The sequence below is a fragment of the Cuculus canorus genome, chromosome 5, assembly GCF_017976375.1.
Source record: "Cuculus canorus isolate bCucCan1 chromosome 5, bCucCan1.pri, whole genome shotgun sequence".
NCBI classification, from domain to species: Eukaryota; Metazoa; Chordata; class Aves; order Cuculiformes; family Cuculidae; genus Cuculus; species Cuculus canorus.
Window position 1 is genome coordinate 24,449,424 of NC_071405.1, and position 23,670 is coordinate 24,473,093.

The 23,670-nt window shown below is 45.7% G+C and overlaps 2 protein-coding genes across 4 annotated transcripts in view; one reads left to right on the forward strand and one right to left on the reverse strand.

Moving 5' to 3' along the window:
• Positions 1 to 1,814: 1,814 nt before the first annotated feature.
• On the forward strand, positions 1,815 to 21,225 carry CHGA (chromogranin A). Of its 2 annotated transcripts, none has more exons than XM_009559195.2 (8): positions 1,815 to 2,004; positions 2,434 to 2,480; positions 5,631 to 5,724; positions 6,141 to 6,209; positions 7,362 to 7,460; positions 8,946 to 9,446; positions 9,888 to 10,348; positions 12,635 to 21,225. In XM_009559195.2, exons 1-8 carry the CDS (start codon positions 1,959 to 1,961, stop codon positions 12,716 to 12,718), a joined length of 1,401 nt encoding a protein of 466 aa, XP_009557490.1. In that variant the 5' UTR covers positions 1,815 to 1,958; the 3' UTR covers positions 12,719 to 21,225. The 2 variants fall into 2 exon arrangements, with proteins under 2 accessions (XP_009557490.1, XP_053922858.1); XM_054066883.1 differs by having other exon boundaries at positions 8,946 to 9,035.
• Positions 18,375 to 23,670, reverse strand: part of ITPK1 (inositol-tetrakisphosphate 1-kinase) — a 152,840-nt gene continuing 147,544 nt past the window's right edge. For both annotated transcript variants that reach the window (XM_054066884.1, XM_054066885.1), the window contains exon 11: positions 18,375 to 22,780. In XM_054066884.1, the coding sequence (XP_053922859.1) occupies positions 22,458 to 22,780 (323 nt within the window). In that variant the 3' untranslated portion in view covers positions 18,375 to 22,457. The remainder of the gene's footprint in view (positions 22,781 to 23,670) is intronic.

Here is a 23,670-nt window from a genome sequence, read left to right on the forward strand (position 1 = left end):
TTTATTTGATCACTTCTGCTCTTTGACATAAATTTTTCCCTGACATATTTTACTTTCACAGTTCCTAATATAGCTGTGCCAAATGACACAAATTCCAACAGCAGAAGTACTGATTGCTGGGTTAACAATTTCATATCCACTTTCCTGGGACAAGAAATAGAAAAAATCATCATCCATTATATGCTCCTACAGGAGGAAAATGCATTTCATACTTAGAAAATATTTAGTTTCTCCTTTGCAATGAGTTTAATGGATGCAAGACCACACCTTGAGAAAGAGAATTAAAAAAATATATGGTCATGGGCACTACTCATCCTGTGATATCCTCAAACACATTCCCCAGAGCAGAAAAGGGCTTCATGTAAGAAACTGGATTAGAACTGAGATAATTTATTGCCTTAATAAGCTCAACATTTATATATAAGGACAAGTAAATATTGATTAAGTAAACATAGCTGATAAACAGGTCAACCTTTCTCTCTCAGGAATACATAGGAATTAACAAGCTTAATAACGCTCAGTATTTCAGACTCAGAGACTATAATATTCTGGTGTGCCCTAAAGAAGTAAAAGGCCATTGTATGTTACAACCCTCCCTCCCATCCACCCACCCCATTAAATAATTCAACAACACTCACACACCTAAAAAAACCCCAACCCAACCAACAACCAAAATGGAAGGATACTTATTGTTCCTGGAGGATGTGGGTTGCCTGTGCAACAAGAACTGTCATGAGTGTTCATTTCATAGTTTTATAAATGTTTAACAATCAATCAATGTCATCCACAAAGCACCATTCAGAAGATCAATTATTTCCAGCTTTTCTCTGCCATGAAACAGAAATACAACAGAAAATGGAAGATTTGAGTTTATATGAGTGGACTTTAACAATCTAACCTGACAGATGCTCCATCCAGAGAACAGTCATTTCATCAAAAGCATGGAAATGTTTCTGACTAAAGGAATGGTACAATTTGTTACTTCTTCTCTCTTCCTGGTCAATGGAAAGTAGTGACTATGTAATCTTGGTTACTGGCTTAGCAGTGGGAGTGTAGGATAATGCTATAGTTTGCTATGAACTACTGAAAAAGGAATAACAACCTATTAAAATTTTCTTGCAGAGTCACAATAGCTGAGCAATGGACACACCAGCCTTTGCTTTTTACTCCAAATTATGTCCTATTACTTAAAAACCTTTCATAAAACAACTGAGACGTATCTTCTCCATTGGCAAAATGGTTTCATGGTCACAAGTTCTTTGACTCTTGACCAGACTTACAGGCACTCTTATCCTCTGTGGAGGTGTTTGATGGGTATCTAAAAACTTCAGCATCTGTTCTGAACTATTTGTCTATGTGCCTTCTGAGCACAGTGAAAGACAAGTGCACCCCTAGAGGGCAAATTCGTCCACAGGTGGCTGTGTTGGCTGGGATACTAGTTGGCTCTCACTATTGACTACTAGTACATACAGGCAGACGTGCTTGTAGATTGCTAGTGTTGGGTGAGGTGCTGGAAAAGTTATTTCCTGGAAACACGCAACCTTCCCGCAACTGCTGAGTGTGAGAAGATGGAGCAACTGGAACCTGACACCTTGCTCCTATAACCCTTTGCCCGGGCAGATGGGGGCAGGGGGGAAGGTCAGGGGGGAACCTGCCGGTCTTCCAACACCTGGCAAGTGGTGGAGGCTGATGGGAAGTCTGTATGCGGGAAGGGGGGGGGGGGGGGGGGGGAAGAGGGGGGAGACAGTAGGAGGTGGCTTCCTCCTGACGCCATTTCCGAGGGGCTGAGATATATAAATGAGCCGGTTGCTGCAGTGCCCCATCTAGGATCTTCAGCCAGGGCACTGGCATAAGACGCGCACGGTGCTGGTCTCCCCCCAGCACCTCACCTGGAGCCCTCACGCTAGGACCTGGATCACCCTCTGCTCCTGTCTCCCTCCTTCCATCCCGCCAGCACCATGAGCTGCCCAGGACTGCTGGCCGTCCTGCTCCTGGCCGTGCCAGGTAAGTGAGACTGGGCTGGAGTCCGCGTCCCCCCGACTTCTGTGACCCCCAGCCCGGGGCCAGCGCTGCATTCGCGCAGCTCCGCTCCCGCCGCGGCCCCTTCAGAACCTCGGACAGAGATCGCCACGGCCCCTTCAGTACCGCGGACAGCGACCGCCGCAAGGTCACTGCCGAGGGCCGCGCTGGGCCCTGCCTGCCCCGCCACCCGGGGACACTCGACACTACCAACCTGGGAATATCCCTTCCCTTCCCCCAGGCTGATGGGTGCACAATGCACACACCCAGCTGCTGCCCCCAAGCAACACTTCCAACAGAGCTGAGACGCCCCTCTTCTCCACTCCTATTTTTAGCAGGATAGGATTTCTCTGCTTGTCTCTCAGTGGATGTGAATAACAAGCTCTCTTTTTTTGCCCTCCCCTCATTTTACAGCTATCTCCCTTCCCGTGACAAATGACATGAATAAAGGGGACACTAAGGTAAGGATGGGCCTGTAGTGGAAGTGGGGAGTGAAGATGAAGGATATGAAGTTCAACCTCCACTTAACTGGTTGGCTTTTGGCTGCCTCTTCTGAAAAGCCCTGTAGGAAGTGATAGGGATTTGCACGAGATCCTTATAGCAGGATCCACCCCACACACACTCCCTCCCTATCAGTATTTAACCTTTGTATATCCACTTCTGGGCACCTGGGCAGGAAGGAAATCCCTCAGAATGTACCAAAAGGGCCAAACAAGCTTGTCTAGAGAATCACAATGCTGGGGAGGGAGACTGGGTACAACCCTCCCCAGTTCTCCTACTTTCAGCTTTTCAAAGCTCCATGACTCAGGGGAGAGTGGGGGGAGAAGTGATTCAGGAATGGGCTTCACTGGAACTGTGTGTGTTTGGGGGTGTGTATACATCTGTGTTTGCCTGTGTGACGTGCTGCTTAAATATGCCTGTTCTTAAAAAATAGGCAACTGGCTGCTCCCAGGTTGCTAATCTTTCCTCAGCTACTACTCAGCCTGTCTGGATAGCAATGCGTGGTGTGTGACTTGGCTGACCTCTCCAGCCTTCTTTTATAGGCTTCTATGCAGACATCTATGTCAGACCTCTCTAACCCTCATAGCTGCACTCCACATGTGTGTGCAACCCAGTGGGCTTTTGACAGGTAAATGCTTGGATAGGTGCATTTGCCTATGTTGATCTGTGATAAACACACACACACAACCCCTCCTGATATTGTAATGCTATAGTCTTTTGGATAACGTGATCTCTTAACTGCTCAAATTAAGACTTCTACAAAAATTAATGTCCAGAAAGGAAGCACCAGCACTTTCCCTCCTACTTCTTGAATGTCTTTGTTTCCTGAAAACTTCTATCCCCATAATGTTTTTCCCCAGGTAGCACTAGAGGAGGGCGCATTCATGTCATTCTCAACCACAGGATCCATGGTACAGTGTCTCCACTCATTGTTAAGTGACATGCTGAGGAGAGGTGGGGTAGTTGGGGTTGTTCAGCCTGGAGAAGAGAAGGCTCCAGGGAGATGTTATAGTGGCCTTCCGGTCCCTGAAGGGGGCCTACAAGGGTGTATAGTGGTAGGGCAAGGGGGGGAAGAGTTAGATTTAGACATTAGTAAGAAATTCCTCATGATGAGGGTGGTGAGACACTGGCACAAGTTACCAGTGAAGTCTCACTCTGCAATGTGAGAATGAAGTCTCACTCGGCAATTCTTGCTCTTATAAAAAGCAAGGAGTGTGTTGTGAAATGACTGCACTCTTCATTTCATTATGTTACAAAGTTCCTCCCCAGAGCTGGCCATATTTCAACGGCAACTGGTGCATTTCTTTGTGTGCAGACAAAGACCTTAAATCAGCTCAGAAGTCTTCAAAAAGCTGGTACAGATTGTTTCTTTGGACCAGGTTCTTATTTCTTATGCTGAGAAAGTCCTTACTTCTGAAGCTGCATTGAATACCTCCGCATTAAGTGGCTCTAGAGGCTGGAAAATGTGGGAGGAAAATATCAGAATCTGGGGTTTGTTCTACTTAATGGTAGAGAGAAGTGACTTAAAGTCATCTAAAATCAATATTAATGGATTGCTTGTGGCATAGGAGAATGACACCAGGGCAGTTTCTCTGCTTTCTTTTTTGTTAGATCTTTCCTGTAACATTTTTAATCCATCAGGCAATCCCCTCAAACTGTAAATAGTTAAGAGTTCAGTATTTTATGGCTGTGATCTGCAAAAATAGTATTGTCTCCTTACACAGGGTGAAAATGTGCCCATTCTGGCTGGTCAACAAATAAATCCAATTGCCTGAATGAGCAACATTGTAGATGACTGGAGATTGCTGACTTGTGTTTAACTTCTGCTGCAGCCACTGTGCTTTGCTCTCCTGAGAATGACAGCTTGTGGAGAGGTCAGGATTCTTATGGCTGCCTACAGAAATCATCAGGAGAAACAGGTTCATTGAATGAATTTCTTACCCCGAAGGCTTACTTGGACCTGTTTTTTCAATTTAGCCTTTTTTTTCCACAGGCACTTGTGAGCCCTGCATACTGGGCAGCCTGATTCCCGCACTACTAACCAGCACTAGGCTGTAGCGAATGCTATTTTCTCTCCCATGTGACTATTTGGGTCTACTATGACCACACAGCAGGGCTCCTGGTGATATATCTTACAGTGGCAAGGGTGCCTTTACCTCTGCCAGAGGTGTCACCTTGCCTTTGCATCTGTGGCTTCCATTCACCTATGTTACATACAACACTGGGTGATCCATCTGGGATCAGTGGTGCTGTCATCACGAGTGGAGATCTGGGCCTGCTTTCAGTACAGGGGACAAACTAGATAAAACATTCTTCTCATTTTACACCATAGAAAAGAAATGCTGGAAAGGGCAGGCTCAGAGATCATCCTGTCTGCGAAGCTGCCTCAACCAGCTGCAAATGCTTCAGATGAAAGTGTGGGAACTTGCTTGCCTTTAGAAGACCTGCCTTCATGTGCAGCTCTTCCAGTCTAAAATAGATGGCTTGAACACTCAAGCACAAGGTCAAACACTTCTCTGGTGTCTTGTCCTTCTCTAGAGCTTGAGAGCAGCATTTCTCGTCTGTGTTTGAAAGCACAACTTGCTTCACCTTGCCTTTCATGCCTGGCTGCAGTCTAACTAGGGTGCTGTTCTCCAGACTCGAATATCTTGCAAGATTTCAAGGTCACCTATTGAAGATCTATGACCACTTTTTGCTCTCCATGACCTCCTACTGATCAAGGGATCATGAGATGCAGATTGAGATTTATGTATGTATCTATGGGTATATGTATGTAAATACCTATACATATACCTATGTCTATATCCATGTATCTATATATGACAAGCCCAGCCTCTGGGATGGGCTGGAGTCACGAGACACTCAGCTGAAGTGTGGTCACGTTGAAGAAGTTCTTTCCATTGCCCTGTTTCATTATCTCACTCAGTTTCAGGAGGCACCTTCTGTTCCTGCATTAGGTAAAACAGGAACTCAACATTCAGTTCTCGCTTGACTAGAAAAGCAAGAAGATCTGTGCCATCATCTGCTGCATTTTAGCCCAGGTAACAAATAGTTTTAAGAAAAAAGGACAAAAAAAATAGTGCTTTAATTTGTATTTTTGTCTTTCCTAGGTGATGAAGTGCATTGTAGAGGTCATCTCTGACACTTTATCGAAGCCAAACCCTCTGCCGATCAGTGAGGAATGCCTAGAAACACTGAGAGGAGGTACAGGCTTAGATTTAACACTGGGTACCAGCAAGTGAATATCTGGCAGAGACATAAACAGGGCCTGCCCCTGCCCTGGCACATGCTCTAGCACCTAACTAGGCGATCCCCAGCACACTCACCCCATGACATGATCACCCCATCAAGCTGCACCAGGCACCAGAAGCATGGGCTGGAGTTGTTGTTCAGGCTGGCACCACAGCCGAGGGGGTGCTGAATGACATGAAGCTGCCTGATTTTCATGGGACTTTCCTGTCATCTTAACTACGTGGTTAAGAGATGCAGCAGCAGATCAGGCCAAGGGAGACAAAAGAGTAATCAAAGCGGGAGGTGGTATTTGGGGTTCTTTTTCATTTCCTGCGGGTGGGGGGAAGTTGTCTTTGACCACTTTCTGTACCAAGTCTGTCCTATTGCAGATGAACGAATCATTTCTATCCTTCGCCACCAAAATTTATTGAAGGAACTTCAGGAAATTGCTGCTCAAGGTACGGTGCCACTATAGTTATTTGGGAAGAGAGGTTGTGGCCCATTGCACAGTTTTGTTGTTTAGGGTGCAGTTTTTTGTATTTCATCCTGATTTGACACCATATAAATACACCACAGGAAATCTAGTTCAAATACTTCCAGTAGATACTGGGTGAGTGGGGGCAGGAAGTTTGCTTTTAATAACTCTAATATGCACCTGATTATTTAAATGACTGCCAAAGTAACTTGGTGGCAATGTAGAGCATAGGCATTTTTGGGATGGGATAACCCTAAAAGGAAATACTGTAATTTAATTCAACAATTAGAATGGAAGGCAAAATAACCCTTCGCTGGTTGTGCAGCTGGAGTCTAGTACTAAACACAAGCGTGGCAGACAAGAAGCCTCAAGAGAGGACTGGGCTGGCAGCGTTGACTCTTGCCTTTCGATTAAGGCAGAGGAGCAGAGTGTGAGCTAGGTTAGACAGGGCTTGCAGATCTCAGCGGAATGGGGCTACCTGGGGAGTGCTGGTTGCCAGAACAGCTGTGCTCTGACCCCCAGCTCGTGCTGTCTTAAGACACCTTTCTCCAGAGTGTTGTTTTTGTTGAGCTGGATCCATAATCCGAGAGGCTAGTGTGTGCAGCCTTGGAGCCCTGGACTATCCCTGGAGTGGGAATGAATGCTGTTCCTTTCACCTGGGGAGCAGTAGGAGGGCAGCACCCCAGGGAGAGGGGCCCCCACTACCAGGCAGGAGGGCACAGATGCTTTCAGTTCTCACCTCAACAGAGGTACGTGGGCAGCCTCTGGAAGGAAGCAAGCAATTTTTACCCTTCAATACTCTGATGCCTAAGTCTTTTCTTGGTCTCAATATGCTGCAGTTTAACTTCTACATTCCCTAGCTCTCCATCAGTATTAATTTTCCTAGCAACGATGCTCCTCTGTTTCTTTAGAGACCTTTTTCTTTCCTGCAGATGATGTTTTTAGTGGTGGCTTTGTTACTGCAGTTGATTGATGTATCCTCCACCCTCACTTCTCACAGCTCCCCTTTGGCAGATTTGTCCATTGTTTAAAATACACACATAGTTATAAAGGGCACAGAACTATTTTCCAGTCTCGATATTTTGAAACACAGAAGGGGCTGTTGCCTTTCCCTCCTTTTTGTTACTTGATGCAGGTGCCAATGAGAGAACTCAGCAGCAAAAGAAAAACAGTGGCTTTGAAGATGAACTTTCTGAAGTCCTTGAAAGTCAGAATGACAAGAACAAGCAGAGAGGTCAGTGTCAGCCTCCCCGCTAAGGAAATCCAGATCAGGCTGTAAACAAGGATGTTCTTTCTAACAGCCTTGAGATGTCCATCTGCTTCTCATCTAGGCATTTTCTTTGATGCTCCCACTGACATGCAGAAGCAACCCGGTGTTTGCTTTTCTCTTATTTACTGGCTTAAACAACGTGTACTTTCTAAGCCATAGTAACTGGTGATGATCAAGCTATCAAACTGAGATTGATCTTTCTTACTCTGCTGCCGATGCCATAACTCACTCTTGATGCTTAAAATAAGTCACAGCCAAGGAAAACCCATAATGAAATGCTCATTGATATAGACAGGAATGATTTAGGTCTGCTCTGGCTGCCTTTGTTTCCAGGCATTCCAGATACCAGGTTATGGGTCTCTGAAGGGAAAATTAAACTTGGGATGCACAGAGTTCACACACACACAAAATACCTGTGTCCTGGGAAGACCACGTACAGCTGGGATTTCCTTTTATCAATATTTTTTTATGGCCTGGCTAGAATCAAGCAGTGTAGCGGAAAGGAGAGTTTGGCCCCTTCCCTTTTCCACATCATGAAGAGATGATGCCAAAGCGGGGTGAGATTTCTCATCTAGCAGCAGAACCCTCACAGAAAGTCTCGAGCGGGCTCTGAGTTGCTGAGCATGGCAGCACAGCGATGCCACCCTGTCAGCCCAAACATTCCCGAAGTGATGAGAAGCAATATCCCTGGGGGCTGCTGCTGCTGCAGCTAGCATAGCCAAAAGGCAAGAGAGGATGGGGGGCTCTGGCTGTCCCTTGTCCTCCCCGGCTGGCACAAAGATCTGTGTGACCTGTTCTCCGCAGCCCCTGTGTGCTCCTTAGCCCTGCCTAGGGCTGCTCCTGCCTTTCCATATCCATCTAGCTTTTCCAACAGCTCTTTAGACACAATGTCCCTATTGTTTCGTTTCCAAAGCAATTTCTATAGCTAATTACATGAGAAGAGGCCAGCCTCTGGCGTAAGCGAGAGCAGATACCCAGCCCACATTAAGCTCCTGCTGAGTAGCTGCTTTGCAGATGCAAAGCTGCCCCCCTTCCTCCAGCTCACCTGAAACAGCACTGGCTCCCTCTTCAACCCAGTGGGGGAAATAAGGATGTGATGTTAGTGCAGCTCTCAGAGCGGGAACAGCTGTGCAAGCACCATATCACACTCCAAAATCCTTTAATTTTATGCGTGATTTGGTTTCATGTGGGGAAAGTTTGCTGGTGCATCCCGAGAGAAGGTGCTGAGGACTGTGCTGCAGCAAAGCGCTTTGGCACGTATTTAACATGAGCCTTGCGAGTCTCTGCAGGGCAGCAGGCACCAGCGAAAGCACCCGCCCGCTCGGCCGCAAGCATGTGCTGAAATGACTTGCAAAAGGATCCGCGGGCTGGTTAAGCAGCTTCCGGAGCGGTGCTGCCTGTGAAATGAGCTCTCAGAAGAGGTGTTGCTTCTTGCTCCTCCCTCTGCAGATGCAGCAGAGGAGCGCCCTGAAGAGGAGCGGCCCGCAGGGTCCGTGGCTGAGCTGGCAGCACAGAAAACCCTGCAGAATGAAGATTCAGGTGAGGAGGGCAAAAACAGCCTGGAGGAAAGGGAGCCCAGACCACGGGATACAGACCCTGGAGAGGAGGATCGGGAGGAAGCAGAGAGCAATGAGATCAGGGGTGCAGAGAATGCCCAGCAGGATGAAACTTTGGACAACCGCATCAGCAAAGGCTTCAGTGAGGATGAGCGGCAGCAGCAAGGAGATGAAGAGGAGCAGCCCAGAGGCCCCAGGGACAGCCTGGAGCTCGAGGATGGGGGAGAGCAGCCATCGAGGCATGGCCAGAAGAGTAAGGAGGCTGCAGGGGAGCGTGTGGAGCGGGAGGATGACAGAGGAGATGCTGCTGCAGAGGAGGACCCTACTGAAGCAGAGAGGTCACTTGATTTGGCTGAGGAGGACATGGAGGCTGAGGAGATGCAGGGAGATGACAGTACGTATGCCAGACAACTGCACTGATACCTACCTGGGGTGAGCTGATAGCACTGAGACAGATGGATAAGAAGCTTTAAAACCTAAAAGTTCAGGCAGGTGCTTATGAGGTTTACAGAAATCCCGCCAGCAACAGCCACCCAGACCCCCCTGCAAGCACCTGATCGCATGGACCCACACACATAGGCCCAGCAGCCGCCTCATGGCCTGCTGCTCTGTTTTCATAGCATCTGGGGACAGCTAATTTCTTTTTCATGAATGTCCAACATGGGTTTTGACTGCTGCCTCCAAGCCTTGTTATGTGGTGACTTGAGAGTGGGTGTTTCCAGAATCATGGGAAAATGAGCCTAATTAAGGAAATCTACCTTGCATCACCTGTGAAGTAGGTAGAGAGTAACCAGGCTGACACCTGGATTCACTGTTGTATTTAATGCTCTTTCAGATGATGACGATGCTTTGGGATTCAGCAAAGATGGGCAGAGCTCTGAGGAGGAAGAGGAAGAACAGCCCCGAGCACTGAGAGGAGGAAGGCATCGGCTTGAGGATGAGGAGATGCAGGGGGAAGAGGACACCTTCCAGCCCAGGGATGCCAGAAGCGAGGAGATGGAGGAGGAGTCCTCCAGGGAGTGGGAAGCCTCCAAGAAATGGAACAAAATGGATAAGCTGGCGAAACAGCTGACGTCAAAGAAGCGCATGGAGGAAAATGAAAGTGAGGAAGACCCAGACAGGTCCATGAAAATAGCATTCAGGTCCCACAAGTATGACTTCAGTCATCCAGAGGAAGATGTGAGAAGGTCGTGGAAGCACCACTCGAAGGATGACAGCAGTGAAGGAGTCTTCCCACTTGTTCCCATGCCTGAAGAAAAGAAGGATGAGGAAGGCAGCGCCAACAGGAGAACAGAGGTTGGTGTTAATAGGCTTAAGATTAAATCCTGTCCAGTTATTACTTGGGAATCTAAACTATGTGTGGAGAGGTGGATAGTATCTTGGCATTATGCAGCCAGCACCATTTTCCTGTGAAATTAAGGAGATGTTTGGTGACTTTTTAATCATTTGGCCCTAGGTATTACTGGGATTTACACCCGGCTGTGCCTTTGGTCTTTTTTTTAACTTGCTTTAGTGACTAGTGCAAAAACATCCCCAGCCTCAGAGAGTCTTAAAAGTGACAGGACTTTTGTACTGTCTATGCTGGATGTGGTGATCAGAGAGATGTCTGAAACCTGGAGCTATGTCTTGTGTCCTAGAGCTCCTTCAAGTCAAAGACCTCCTTCCCTGGTACTCCATGTGATGCTGTGTGGTAGCTCAGCACCTCCCTGGCAGCCAGGAGCAGTGGTTTCACCTTTGTGCTGAGGCCCAGCTCCAAGCACTAATGTTTATTTGGGATAGTGCAGGAGGCTGGATGGTGGGGCTGAGCATGGGCTTGGCGGACGTTTGCTCTGGGACAAGTTGCAATCAAGTGCCCACGAGCAGGCTGGGGCAGTGAGTGGATCCAGTTTGCTGCATCTCTCTTGCCTCCAGAATACCCCTCTTGCCTTAGTTGTGCATCAAAACATTGCCCAAAGGTTACTCATCAGCATTCCCCACTGAGAAAGCGTCTCCAGTTGTGTTGGTTCAAGGCAAAGCCAAATGTCTCAGCAAGGAGGCATGGGTGCCCACTGAGGAGGTGCGCACCTGCCGCATCTGCCTCTTCACCACCATCTGCTCATGACCTAGGTCTCTCTCCCAAGAAGGCTGTTCCCCAGCTGCCCCTGCCAGCCATTCTGGAGTGCAACTTGTCTGCAAGATGCTGGGCTGGTCTTCCAAATAGGGACAGGGAAGGAGATTGCTGAGGCTGCAAAACTGCTGTGTTTGCAGTTGCAACAAGACTTTTAGTGTTAATTTTTTTTAAAAAAAGACTAGCTCATGATCTCTGGGAGACAGTGAGGAGGCATCAGACCGGTCACCTGGCAGTGAGGAAAGCACAGGCTCTGGTTCTGTCACAGCAGTTGCCATTCTGTCCCCTCTCCTGGTTTTGGTCTATGTGGCTGCATTTCTTGTCCAGTGAGCCCAGCATGGGCACAGCAAAGGGCTTTGAGTGCTGTCCGCTGCACTCGCCAGGACTCAGCACATGGCTGTAGTTGGAATAGGGCGTGAGCCAATGGCCGTGCAGAGGAACAGGTTGACTTTTTCCCTCTTCAGGAAAATAGCTCGTGGATGAGAAAAAATGGTGGGTTTTTTTTTTTTTCAAATACTTTATTTTTCTCACACTGGCCACATGCAGTGCAGGGCAGTGGCTCAGCAGCAGCCCATGCTTGGCAGCTGCTGCAGGCAGGAGAAAGGCTCCACTCCCAATGCACTCCACCTAAGCTCTGCCATCAGCAAAAGGCATTCAAAGCACCAACAGCCCCAAGTTTTCTCCCCCAGAGCCTGCTGCTGTGCTGGGTCAGTGTATGGTCTGCAGTGAGCCCCAGGTGATGCAGCTGTAAGGAACAGGCAGGGCTGTGTCTGGTAGCATTACAGAGACAGTTGCCTATGACTGGAGTCCAGGCAAAGCCACACCATTATGAGTTGGAGTACCTGCACTAAATAAAATAGCTTGAAGTAATGGCGTAGATGCACAAATGCAGCTACAGAAAGGCCACCAAGCAACAGGCAGCTTGAGCCTTCAAACAGATGCCTTCCTCAGTCATAGTTTTCCCAAAGGGAAAAGTCTTCTATACTGAAGTTGCATGTAGATACTCAACACAGATTGGGAAGAGGGGACAGTGCTGTTCCCTCCAAGAGTGGGGCATATGCTGCGCTTGCTGCAGTGGCAGGTACCTGTTCTGGTCCCAGTTTGACCCACCGCCTCAGTGCAGGCAGCCAGTAGCACCTGCCCTGGTCTTGGCTGCCCGGTGGCCTCCTCCGTGCAGCTCAGGAAGGAGAGCTCAGGGGGATGCCCTGCCCAGCGCTGAGGCTGAGGTAGGATTGCTTGTCTCATCCTCGTTACCAACTGCAGTGATTTAACATAAGGACAGGACTAATTAGCATTGTGCAAAGACAACATCTGTTCAGAGGAGCAAATGTAGGAGTGGACCGAAGGGATGGGGTGAGATGTGGCTGTGCTTGTGCTACCACTGACAGCTCCTCCAGGCAAGCCTTTCCGTGGCTCTGGAGGGCAAGGGCTGCCCACCCGTGGCTGCTGACGCTTGTCCTTGGCTTTCGTTGCAGGACCAGGAGCTGGAGAGCCTGGCTGCCATTGAGGCTGAGCTGGAGCGTGTCGCCCACAAGCTGCATGAGCTGAGGCGAGGCTGAGGACCCCAGCTTGCCCTGCACGGGTGAAAGCCACCGCTGCCACCCTTCTCCTTCCCCACCACGTTTCCATTTCCTGATTTAAAAGCAACTAAGCTGGAGCAGAAGCATCGTGCCTAGGAAGCTGACCTTGCTAGCGCCCAGGCCTGCCTCCCTCGCCGTAGTGTTGTGCTCATTGCTGCTTTTTCACCTCACGCTCCCCTGTCCACACGGATGCCCACCTGCCCAGCTGGGCTCCAGTGGGTGCAAAGCGCAACCTACACCTGTATTTTCTGTCTGGGTGGGTTTTTTTTTCCCCCTTCTTTTTTTTAAAAGACAAGATAGCTTTCTAGAAAGTTCTCCTTCTACCGGTAGTTTCACTGGGTAAAAAAAACTGCAATAACTTGTTATCTTTTGATTAAAAGCTGAGAACTCTGACTGTAATATATTCTATATAAAAATTTGTCTAAGGAAAAATAAAACTGCAGTGGGTTCCTTCATTTGTTTTGGCAGCTTCAGTCTCAGTCATTAGCACGCTGCTGGGCTTGTATGGTCCTGGTGGAGAGGAGGGGGAATGGAATGAAGGTTACCCCTCACCACATTGTGATGGCATTTACCTCTTTTCCCAGGCTTCAACAGTGCTGCCCACCAAGGCCCAGCTTTGTGGGGGCCCCCCTGAAGTCCTAAGTGCTGCGGGGCTCTCCGTCCCCGACCAGAGCCTGTCAAGGCTGTCCAGTCCAGCCCTGGTGCCAGCTATCCCAAGTAGTTCAGTGAAATGTGGGTTGCATCCATAGTTCACTGATGAACAGGGGGTTGACGTGAAAGAATTCAGTTTAGAAGTTTAAACAACAGGGCAATACTTGACCAAGTCAAACTATTTGGACAATGCACAGTTGGGCTAAACTCCCCAAAAAGATAACAAATCCTCTAGCTCTGAGGAAAAGCGCTCCCCGGGAGGTGAAGGCGAGTCCTGAGGGGGTGCCCCTCTGCTGCATCAGCTCACAGGAGCCAAGGTGGCCTGCCAGCACAGTGCTAAGTCAGAACTTTCCCCATCCTTTGGGCTTCAAGCCACATATCGGGTGGTGCCTGGCCTGGGGAAGCTTGCCCCAAAAGTCTCTGAACAGTGATCACAACATTTTAGAATTTCTGTATGTACCAACAGGCGTCTAGGACAACTCTCTGCAGCCAACGCTCCATGGGACACCTTTCCACAGCCGGCTCTCTGCAGAGCAGGCACTGCTGGTCCCTTGTGTTCCCAGTTGTCTGGGGCTGAGGAGAATGCTCCGGTGGTGGGATACCGTACCTGTAAATCCCTCAGTGTAAAAACCAGCAATGCTGCCCACTCAAAGAGAACAAAATAACAACCCGGTATTCGGTGCTCCCTCTGCAGTTGTCCCCATGGAGAGCTGGCTGTGTATGCCTGTCCTGCAGAAAGCTGTCCATCACTGAGAGTTGGCTGCTGTGGAGAGTAGGAGCAGGAGGCTGGCCACAGAGAGCTGTCCCTTTCCTTTGGCAGTAAAGGAAAAAAGAATCCCACTGCCAGAGTTGTACTGCACTCCCCAGTTCAAAGCTCAGTTGACTCCCTCCACCTGCAGCCCGCAGAACAGCTGAGCTCAGGGAACAGCTGCCAGGCTTTGAACTCAACGTACTCCTTTATTCTGCTAAAAATGTCAGCACTGCTGGCCCACAGAATGAGTTGCACTGGAGATGGGGGTGCAGGGTTCCCTTGGTGCAGCAGACGCCGTGTGTCCCAAGCTGCATTCCCCCACTCCAGGTAAGGTTCCCCATGGAGAGTTGGCTCCTTGCCCAAGCCCCAGCAGCCGGACAGTGGCAGGAGGCAGTGGAGAGGCCGAGGCATGGCCCAAAAACTGCCCTGGCATGGGGCGTGAGCCAGAACAAGGCGCAGGGTGCAAACCTGGCTGGTGGAAGTACAGCAGAGCAAGGTGCAAGTCTGCCAGTCTCATCTTGAGGGGACTGCACTCTCATTATCTGCAGAGAAATGTGATTAGGAACAGAGTGAAAACAAAGCTGTTCCACAGAACTAGTACTAAAATGTCCTTTATTAGGGAGTTAATATCTGACTGTAAAAGTCATATTTTACATATTGATCTTCATTTCCATTTTTATTTGAATATTGCACTTACTTTCCCTTTTTTTTTATGTCAGTCTCTGCCAGTAGCATTACCCACGCAACCCCATGCAAACTCAGCTCTACATGTCACACCAAATTCACAGGAACTATCACCTACCCCACCTCTCCCCTGCCAAAACAAACAAACAAAAAACAAAAGAAAAAGGCAACACCAAGAAACCAAACCGCCAAAGAAATGCAGCCATCTCCATAGGATTTGGACAAGTTTTTCCGCAAAGGATAGAGGCACCAGTCAGAACTAATCTACTGGCTGGAGCACTTCCCATACAAGGACAGGCTGAGAGAGTTGGGTTTGTTCAGCCTGGAGAAGAGAAGGCTCCGAGGAGACCTTAGAGCGACCTTCCAGCACCTCAAGGGGCTACAAGAAAGCTGGAGAGGGACTGTTCACAAAGGCTTGTAGTGACAGGACGAGGGGTGATGGGTATAAACTGGAGAGGGGCAGATTTAGACTAGACATAAGGAAGAATTTCTTCACTGTGAGAGTGGTGAGGCACTGGCACAGGTTGCCCAGGGAAGCTGTGGCAACAGCTCCCATCCTTGGAGGTGTTCAAGGCCAAGTTGCATGGGGCCTTGGGCAGCCTGGTGTCCCTGCCCATTGCAGGGGGCTGGAACGGGCTGATGTTTAAGGTCCCTTCCAACCCAAACTATTCTATGATTCTGTGATTATTCTGCAAAATTGGCAAGAGGAAAAATAACATTACTTGATGAAGCTACTATAAATACCTCCTTAACTGGACACAAACATTTGGGGCCCAATGACTTTCTTCAAAGGGAAGGATGGTGTTCAAGGCCCGAGTACTGGGCCTGGGAGGATGGCTCACGAGTTTGTAAACACTGACCCTCTGACCAGCAACACCTTTGCTCTGCAGCGTCAGCTCAGCTCACGGCTGCAGCTCACCCTTCGGGTTGACACCAAGCAGATCCCCAGGCAGTGTTCCCATGAGCGCCCTTGCTGAGCGGGCTTGTTGCTTAGCAAAATTTAATGCTGCTAGGTGAGATACCCATCTTCCCTGCACTAACCAAAATAGGGTCCTGATTAAAAATCCTGCTAGGTTTTGAGAAATCAAGAATCTCCATTCAGGATGACGAAGGAAGAATCAGCCCAGAAGCCTACACTAGAAATAATGATTAAGTACAGCAGTTGCCTGAATCTCAGTGATGTTTAGCGGTGTTATACAGAAAGCTATATATAGCTGGCTTCCCACTAGTCTTATCGGAACAAAACCAAACCAGCCTTGCTCATTAGTAGCGCTGGTACACAGAGCCCCAGGGTAACTGCAAACAACTGCACTGGGGAAGGTTGTGAAAACCAAATTCTCATGAAAATGGGCTTGCCTCAAAGAGCTGCTCACCTCAACACCCTGGCCGCTCATAAAGAGAAAGCAAAGTAGAACTTGTTATAAGGCATTTATTTTCATTATGTGTTGGAAAGGGACAATTCTGTCTTCAAAACAATTACAGAGATAATGCCACAATACCTACTGTATATTGCTTTACTGTTGAAACCAAAACATTGTCCAAAAAAGGTGCCTGGCAAATGAAAAGAAAATGAATATATTACCATTAAAATCAATGCTGTTAAATGAAAGCACCATCTTCATTGTCAGATCTGATCAGTCATGCAGTTGAAGTAAGACACCAAATAGCAAGTATTTTTGTTTTTTTACAGTAAGCCATGATCTTTTAAGGGTTTATATCATTCTATACAAATTTAAGTACAAAATGGGAATTATGTTTTAGAAACCATAGTAAACCAGGCTGAAGCGAATCACAAGACATACTTGTTAACACTGTACAGCTGGATTTGAACACAGATACTTATGAACTTGCAAAACTCAGCACATACACAAAATGGTCCCCAAGGTTTAGCCGTGCTTAAGTGAGGAGCAACGCTGGAGACTGAAGGAGAATATCCAACACTACGCACACCTGGAGGGCCAATTTTCTCAAAACTGTTGGAATCCCAAGGAATTGTTGTTACTCCATTTTAAGAATGACTGCATTTTAGTATGTGATTCTCGCAAGGGTATACACAAGCTGTATGAAATACTGAATCAGAAATAAATAATAAAAGATACATCTAATACATCTTTTATTTTTAGGGGTTTTTTTTGTACAGCACTGACTTTACAAGAGGATAAACAACTCATTTTTAGGGGCTGATAACATCTGAAACAAAGAAGTCACTATTTTATATGCAACATATACTTAACCTTTTAATAACTTTATATATGTATATATGACTTTTCACACAAAAAATGTTAAAATAATTTATATCTAAAAACTACTGTGTAAAGTATGAAGAAGGATATAAAATGTGGGTTTCCTTAAAAAGGGATGGAAGAGGAAGACCTGATTTACATGAACTCCATTAACTGTTTCAGCTGTTTCTGGAGTTTCAAGAGATTTCCAGGCCATCAACACAAACTTCTCAACACAAACCCCTGCAAACTCACAGCATGCCGGGCAAAGTCACCTGCTAATGAGCTCATGTGGCCCACAAGCATCTGCTAGCATCAGTTCCTGTGGATTCAGGGTAGGAAAGGTGGAGAGAAGCAAAAAATAGCTTCTCTGACTGTTGTTAAAAAATACAGAGTGAAATTCTGGACCACCAGCATCAGGATGTCCACTGGCCAGGACTTCACTCCCAAGCCCTACCTCTCCTCAGCCTCTTTCTGCATCACAGATACAGGAAGTTTCCACACAAAAACTGCCCCAGCAGCAGGGGTGGACCAGACCCCAACAGCCACCTGCATGCACACAGTGAGAATGATCCCCTCTGCTTGCTACAGACGCTATTGTGCTTGTGTTGATAAGGAATCGCTCTAACATTTCCACATGCACTTGCATCCTCTCAAACTTCTACAATCTGCAATAATTTCTGTGGCCACGTAAACATGACAGAATCCAAGGGGGGGTCCAGAAGCTATCTGGTCAAATACTCAAGCGTTGATGGCCTGGAGCCACACAAAGTGAACAGGGAAAGGAAAGGTAGTGAAGATGTGAACTTTTCTGGAGGTTACATTCCTCTGAAATAGATATTAAAGCAATATTACAAATAAAATCAGCCATGTGATCTGCAATGGTGTGTCTGTATATCTATGAAAGCAAGAGGAGATTATATTAAAGAAAATATTTTAATCTACACAAAGCATTTTCACGTACTCCTAATTACAAAACACACAGCTGCAATACCATAAAGTAATTGTATACTGAATACAGAAATCAATACATCTCTTACTAAAAAGGAGACAGGAAAAGAAAATTAGCAGGGTAATGCAAGAGAACTGCAACTGTGCACATGGGGAGACTGCTACAAACTCAAACCAGACTCTATTCACTAAAAAACCAAAAGACATGATTTTCTGCACAGCTGTGGAAGGCAAGGCTGCAAGCTAGTGTGACAAAGCCTGACTTACTTGTCACTGCTGCCACGCAAAGACTTTGGAAAACCCATGTTAGCCTAAGAACTGATAAGCCTGGTTTTTTTTTTCTTATTGGAGGGGAACAAAAGAAGCATTTTTCCCCTTGTTTCTCTCTTTTTTTTGCCAGGCAATTCGAACACCTCTGGCCCCATTTATTCTGTTGCCTTTGGACTGCATCCTGCCTCTTTTATCTCCTCAATATTCCACCTGGCTCCTCCCTGGCTGGACACAGTTAATCTGAAGAAGTTGAGGCTTTACCTTGAGCAATCTCCATTACCTTGGGAAGTTTTAGGGTCAGGTTCTTAATTTGTACCTATCTATAATGAAAATAAATAGCTGTTTTTCCATCTGAGCAACCTGCTGCAGACATCCTCTGCACTAACACTCACATGTTCAGGACAGCAGCTTTACCATTCCAACAGTCTGACTAGTATTAATAAAAACAGTGTATTCTGTCTACTGACCAGCTTGCTCAATTGGCTCCTTCAGCACGGAAGTTGAATAGCCAGTCATGTGGTTAACCAAAGGTAAAAATCACTGGCCCACCAGCAGTTCTGCATTACACAAACCACAGGTGTCAGCACCAATGGTCCTTTAGCTAGGCTGCATTTCTGCAGCTGGGTTTCATATATCGATGGGATGTTCTGGAACAGTCATTACAAACCCAAGCATAACGCGGCAAAGGCAGCTAGAGGGGGAGGAGAATGATGATGGCTTTACATTGCAGGTGGTAATTAATACCACTCACGTTCTCTTCAACACAGAAAAACCTTCACCTACTGAAGCCAACTACATAATTACAGTGGAAACCAGAGTCCCATCTCCTCCATCACACTGACACAAAACCTGGAGGAATTCCAGTCAAGCTAATGGTGTTCTTGTGGATTTCTAACAGTGAAGCAGAACAGAATTAGATCCCTATGTAGCTAACTGGTGACCATGTAATTGCAATATAATTGCTCCCATCAACACAGCAATAATAGCTATGCCTCTGAAAACACAGCAGAGCCTTTACCAACCCGCAATAACAGAATTCTAAAAGACATTATGGAAAATCTCCCTCAGATTGTCAGCAATTTTAAGAGCAAGGGTATTCCGGTGTGGTCTAATATTACTAGACTCCTCTACAAGACTACAGAATATTAACTTACTGCGAAGCTTATCTTAAATCAAAACTATCCTTAACTTATCAAATGAGGCAGCAATTCAGAAAAGCACTTTAGCACAGGCTTAATAACATAGGCATGCTCGAATGTTTTACAATAATGTAATTGTATGTCCAAATACTTGGTAATTTACAGTTTTGCCTTTTAAAAGTTGGTCTCTCAATTCGCCCCTGTGATTTAGCAACATTCTAGTATATGAGCCATAACAATAATTTCTGCAAGGAAATATAGTAATACAGCAATTGCATGGTAATTTATGTGAAAACTCTATTGTAATGCCACATCACAACAGGTACCTGCATATCTGCACCTGGTAAATTAAAGTGATACCGATACATTTGATAAATAAAAAATAAATTACAGACTATGGGAAAAATGTCACTGATCATACCAATGACCTAAACTTGTTTTCTAGTTACTGCCAAGGTCTGGAGTAATATTTAAATATAGTATTTCTGCAAGCCTTCAGAGAATTACAAAATAAACTTCTAACAATCATTTGTAAACAAGTTTAAAATGCACAATTATATTTCAGTAGTTTATTTTGGAGAAACAAAGCAGTGCAAAATAGGCCAACCAAAATTCAGAAGGCAGCCAGGAAAATAAAATTCTTGTTTGATGTTCTAACTAGGAAACAGCATACAGACATTTCCATTGGATCCAACACTCAGATTTATGTAAACATACTTAGTTTGAAAGGTCTTGAGTTACTAACCCAGTTTTAACATAATTGCTTCTTTCCCACCACCCAATCAAAAAAAGAAAACAAAAAACCAAAAAAAAACACCTCCAAGCAATTGTAATAAAAGGAGCAAAAAGCAAGTCTACAAACACTCCACCAGCCGGTTACAAGAAAGTACCATACAAAAATATGCACTGGCAAGTTCCTTCCTGAGGGTATCTTTTGTTACACATGTAACATGAAAATACTTTTTATTTTAAACAAAGAAAAACAAACCCCAAACTGCAGATGTCATTTTTTTTTCAGTCATGGTTTTATGAAAGGTTTGGTCTATCATGAATACTTTTATAAAGCCTTAGCTATGTACATCTAACTCACTCACACCACGACCACTCGAGACCTGCACGGGATCCAGCAGCCTCAAGGTATACAAGGGTTGTGAAGTGTGCCCAGCTCTGAACGGACCTGCAATAGTTGAGGAAGTTGACTGCATTTCTATTCACCCTGGAATTTGACAGATACCACACCCATAACCCCTGTAAAGCTGGAATAATCATCTCTTCCCAGATCACTCAAAAATCCAACCCTGGCTATGGAAAATTCCCAAAAATGGCACTTAGGGAACAAATGCAATTTCCTCTAAGGAAAAAAACCCACTGTTTACACAGAAGACCTGCTACACAACGCTCCTCGAAACTTCTTCCCCTCCAGGACTGGTACCATCAGGTACGATAGTGACACCTTTCATGCAGTTTACTTCTCTCTCCATGGTCTATCTGGGCTTTAAGTCTTTCCTTTTGAGTAGATATTTAACACATGATACTAAACAAACTAGTATTAGAAGCTGCAGTGATGGATGCTTTACAAATACCTGTTACAGACAGAAATTCCCGTATCTGCAAGCTAGGAGTTTAATTAAGGAAATTTTCTTAACACGACCCATCTTAAACGTATTTTAGGGCTTAAATGGGGAAGAAAAGGCCACTCTAACAAAATAGTGTCTCTGCTCTCAGTGCTAACAGACTTGGATAGTTCCAGTTTAGTGTTCAGAATTGGCAAACATTGCAGGAATTCTCAACAGCACAAGATGCTGCCATACCAGAAGATGTAACAAAGGGTGAATGCTGTAGTTTTACTGTGTATCTCAACAGATACAATTTGGCTATGCTGTAGTTCACAAATAGTAAAAAGCACTATTGTAAATCACCACATGGCCTCATCTGGCAGCGTGCAACAAAATAATGTGGTCTCTAACTAGGGCTGTCGCATACTTCTAGCTCTATACTTGAAAGTATAAAATTCTGCTTATATATAATTTGAAAAACAAAATGCACGGATCAGCATGGATCTCTGAAAGGCAGCGACTGTGTTACCCCTTACGATCCGCAGATCAAGTGCACTTCTCCAAGGAAAATGTGTATCTCTGTTTGCCAGCCTTTTTGCAGAGTTGTCCCAGAGTCTTTACAAGTGCAATGGAGGGAGAATTAAATTCTCTGCTAAGACATGAGCTCCTCCCATTAATTCTTCTGGGATTACACCACTAGCACATGATTGAAAGGATGATATTTAATCTACTAAATCACTTAGTCTAACTATTGGCACTCTGTCCAGATCAAACATACATCCCTGTTGGCAGGTGCGGATAGAAGCTGCTTTTGACTGAAGCAATGAGGCCTGGGGAAAGAACTGCAAAGCTAGAACCAGGGTGTCCACCTCAGTTCCACACCTTGAACAAACCATCTGCTCTGTCCTGCTCCAAGTACTATGGCTTCACAGCAAGCTACCTGTCAACATATTGACTAGTCAATGCTTCAAGAGATTTGGTTTAGTGATAATGAAGTTGTCTTAGCTTTCTTTTGCAATGGCCTACCTGGAAAAAGGGAACGGGGAATATTTTAGGCAAAAATCTCTAGCACTGTTACATTCAGACACTGCATTTCAACATTATTATCTTCTTAATACCATGAGGTCCGAGTTTAAAATGCTGGTCACCAGTGATTACAAAGAACAATAGAAATGAAAAAGCAACCCTCCCACAACGAAAGGACTAGTGTTAAAACCCACGTGTGTGTGTGTAAACTCACTACAGATTTGCAACTGGAATCTGACAAAATGGATCTGAATCACTTTCTGGTCCTCCACCTTTCAGTCCATTTCATCAGCAAATCAGGTTAAATCAAATGGAAGTTGTTTTTTTCTTTTTATGTGTTGTGTTTTGTGTTGCTTTTTTTTTTTTTTTTTTTTTCATTTTTTGCAATTGTATTATTACAGCCTGATCTGTTTCCGGGACCATAATTTGTATCCCTGTGGCTTTTTCTCAGTCCATGGCATTGGCAAGTTATTGAGAAGAAGCTTTTGTTGCCAAGGTAGCAACGCAGTGCTGCTGGAAGCTGGGGGACACTGCTGAGTTGCAGCCTAGTCTCTGGTGTTGCAGTTTTACGGAGCTGTTGGTCTCACTTTCCACAATCCAGGAGGAGTCTTTTCCCATGACGTTGAGACAGCCTGTGCTAGCACAGCATACCCGCTCGTCCATGATCCCACTGGTCTGCTCTGCCAGGAGCTTGCTGCAGTTTAGCTGGGTCACCTCAGGTGCCTGACCCTGCAGGACAGTAGCTATGTGGTTCAGGAGATCATTGAAAAATTCGGAAACACCCTCATAACCTGAAAATAGGAAAAATTAAGGGGAGAAAAAAAGGCGATTTAGTCATTTTCATAAGTTCTTTGAGAAGTTTTTTTGTACCAGTTAATTTCTTGGGCTGTCCTTGACCTCTAAGTGATAATAAGAGGGCTTGTTTTCCATGACATCATTTTGAGTGACTGCATGAGCAGATTAGCATAAAGAGGAACAGAGACCATTGGTACAAAAATGCTTTTGTTCAACGAGAAAACCGTCACGTTTCAGATTTTCTGTTTCTTTTACTTCCCAGGTATACATAATTTATGTGTATACATAATTTTAGACATATTCTATCATTTGTTGTCAAGACCAGGTTCTTCCTTAAGTTACAAGCTCCATGGTATTACATTGATCTTTTCCATGCCGTTTCCAGGTTTAGTATGGAAAGCAGCTCTAATGCAGTTTCCTCAAGAGTCTAGATCCTCTCTACAATTTACCAACAACACCCGCAGTTAGGGAAGCCTCAGAGGACAGAGGGGCGGGCTTCAGACCCTATGGAAAAGGCACCTTCCCACTGTGTAAGAAGCAATGTGCTGCTCATCTCATCTAAACTAACTTGGCACTTAAAACATTTTCCCTACTCTGAGTGATGTCTGAAAAAAAAACCACTTGAGGGACAGTGAACATGTATCAAAGACAAAGAATTTGGTAGAAATATCGATCTTTTACTTCAGTACTGAAACCACCTTTCTGCATATTCTGTTAATTGATTCCAGACAATTTACAATGCAGAGTCCTGGTTAGAACAGTTGCCCAAATACCAGGAGACACAACATTTTGTTTGACACAAAGGGTGGCACTAGAGCTTCTGGCTCTATTTTAAACACTCTTACACAGGTATAGTTTTATCGTTGCACTAATTTTAAAATTGAAT

Bases quoted from the DNA above. Each gene is read 5' to 3' on its own strand.
- CHGA (XM_009559195.2), top strand. From the start codon at position 1,959: ATGAGCTGCCCAGGACTGCTGGCCGTCCTGCTCCTGGCCGTGCCAG. The intron at 2,481-5,630 runs GTAAGGATGGGC...TGTCTTTCCTAG, and splicing joins TGAATAAAGGGGACACTAAG to GTGATGAAGTGCATTGTAGA. The intron at 6,210-7,361 runs GTACGGTGCCAC...TACTTGATGCAG, and splicing joins TCAGGAAATTGCTGCTCAAG to GTGCCAATGAGAGAACTCAG.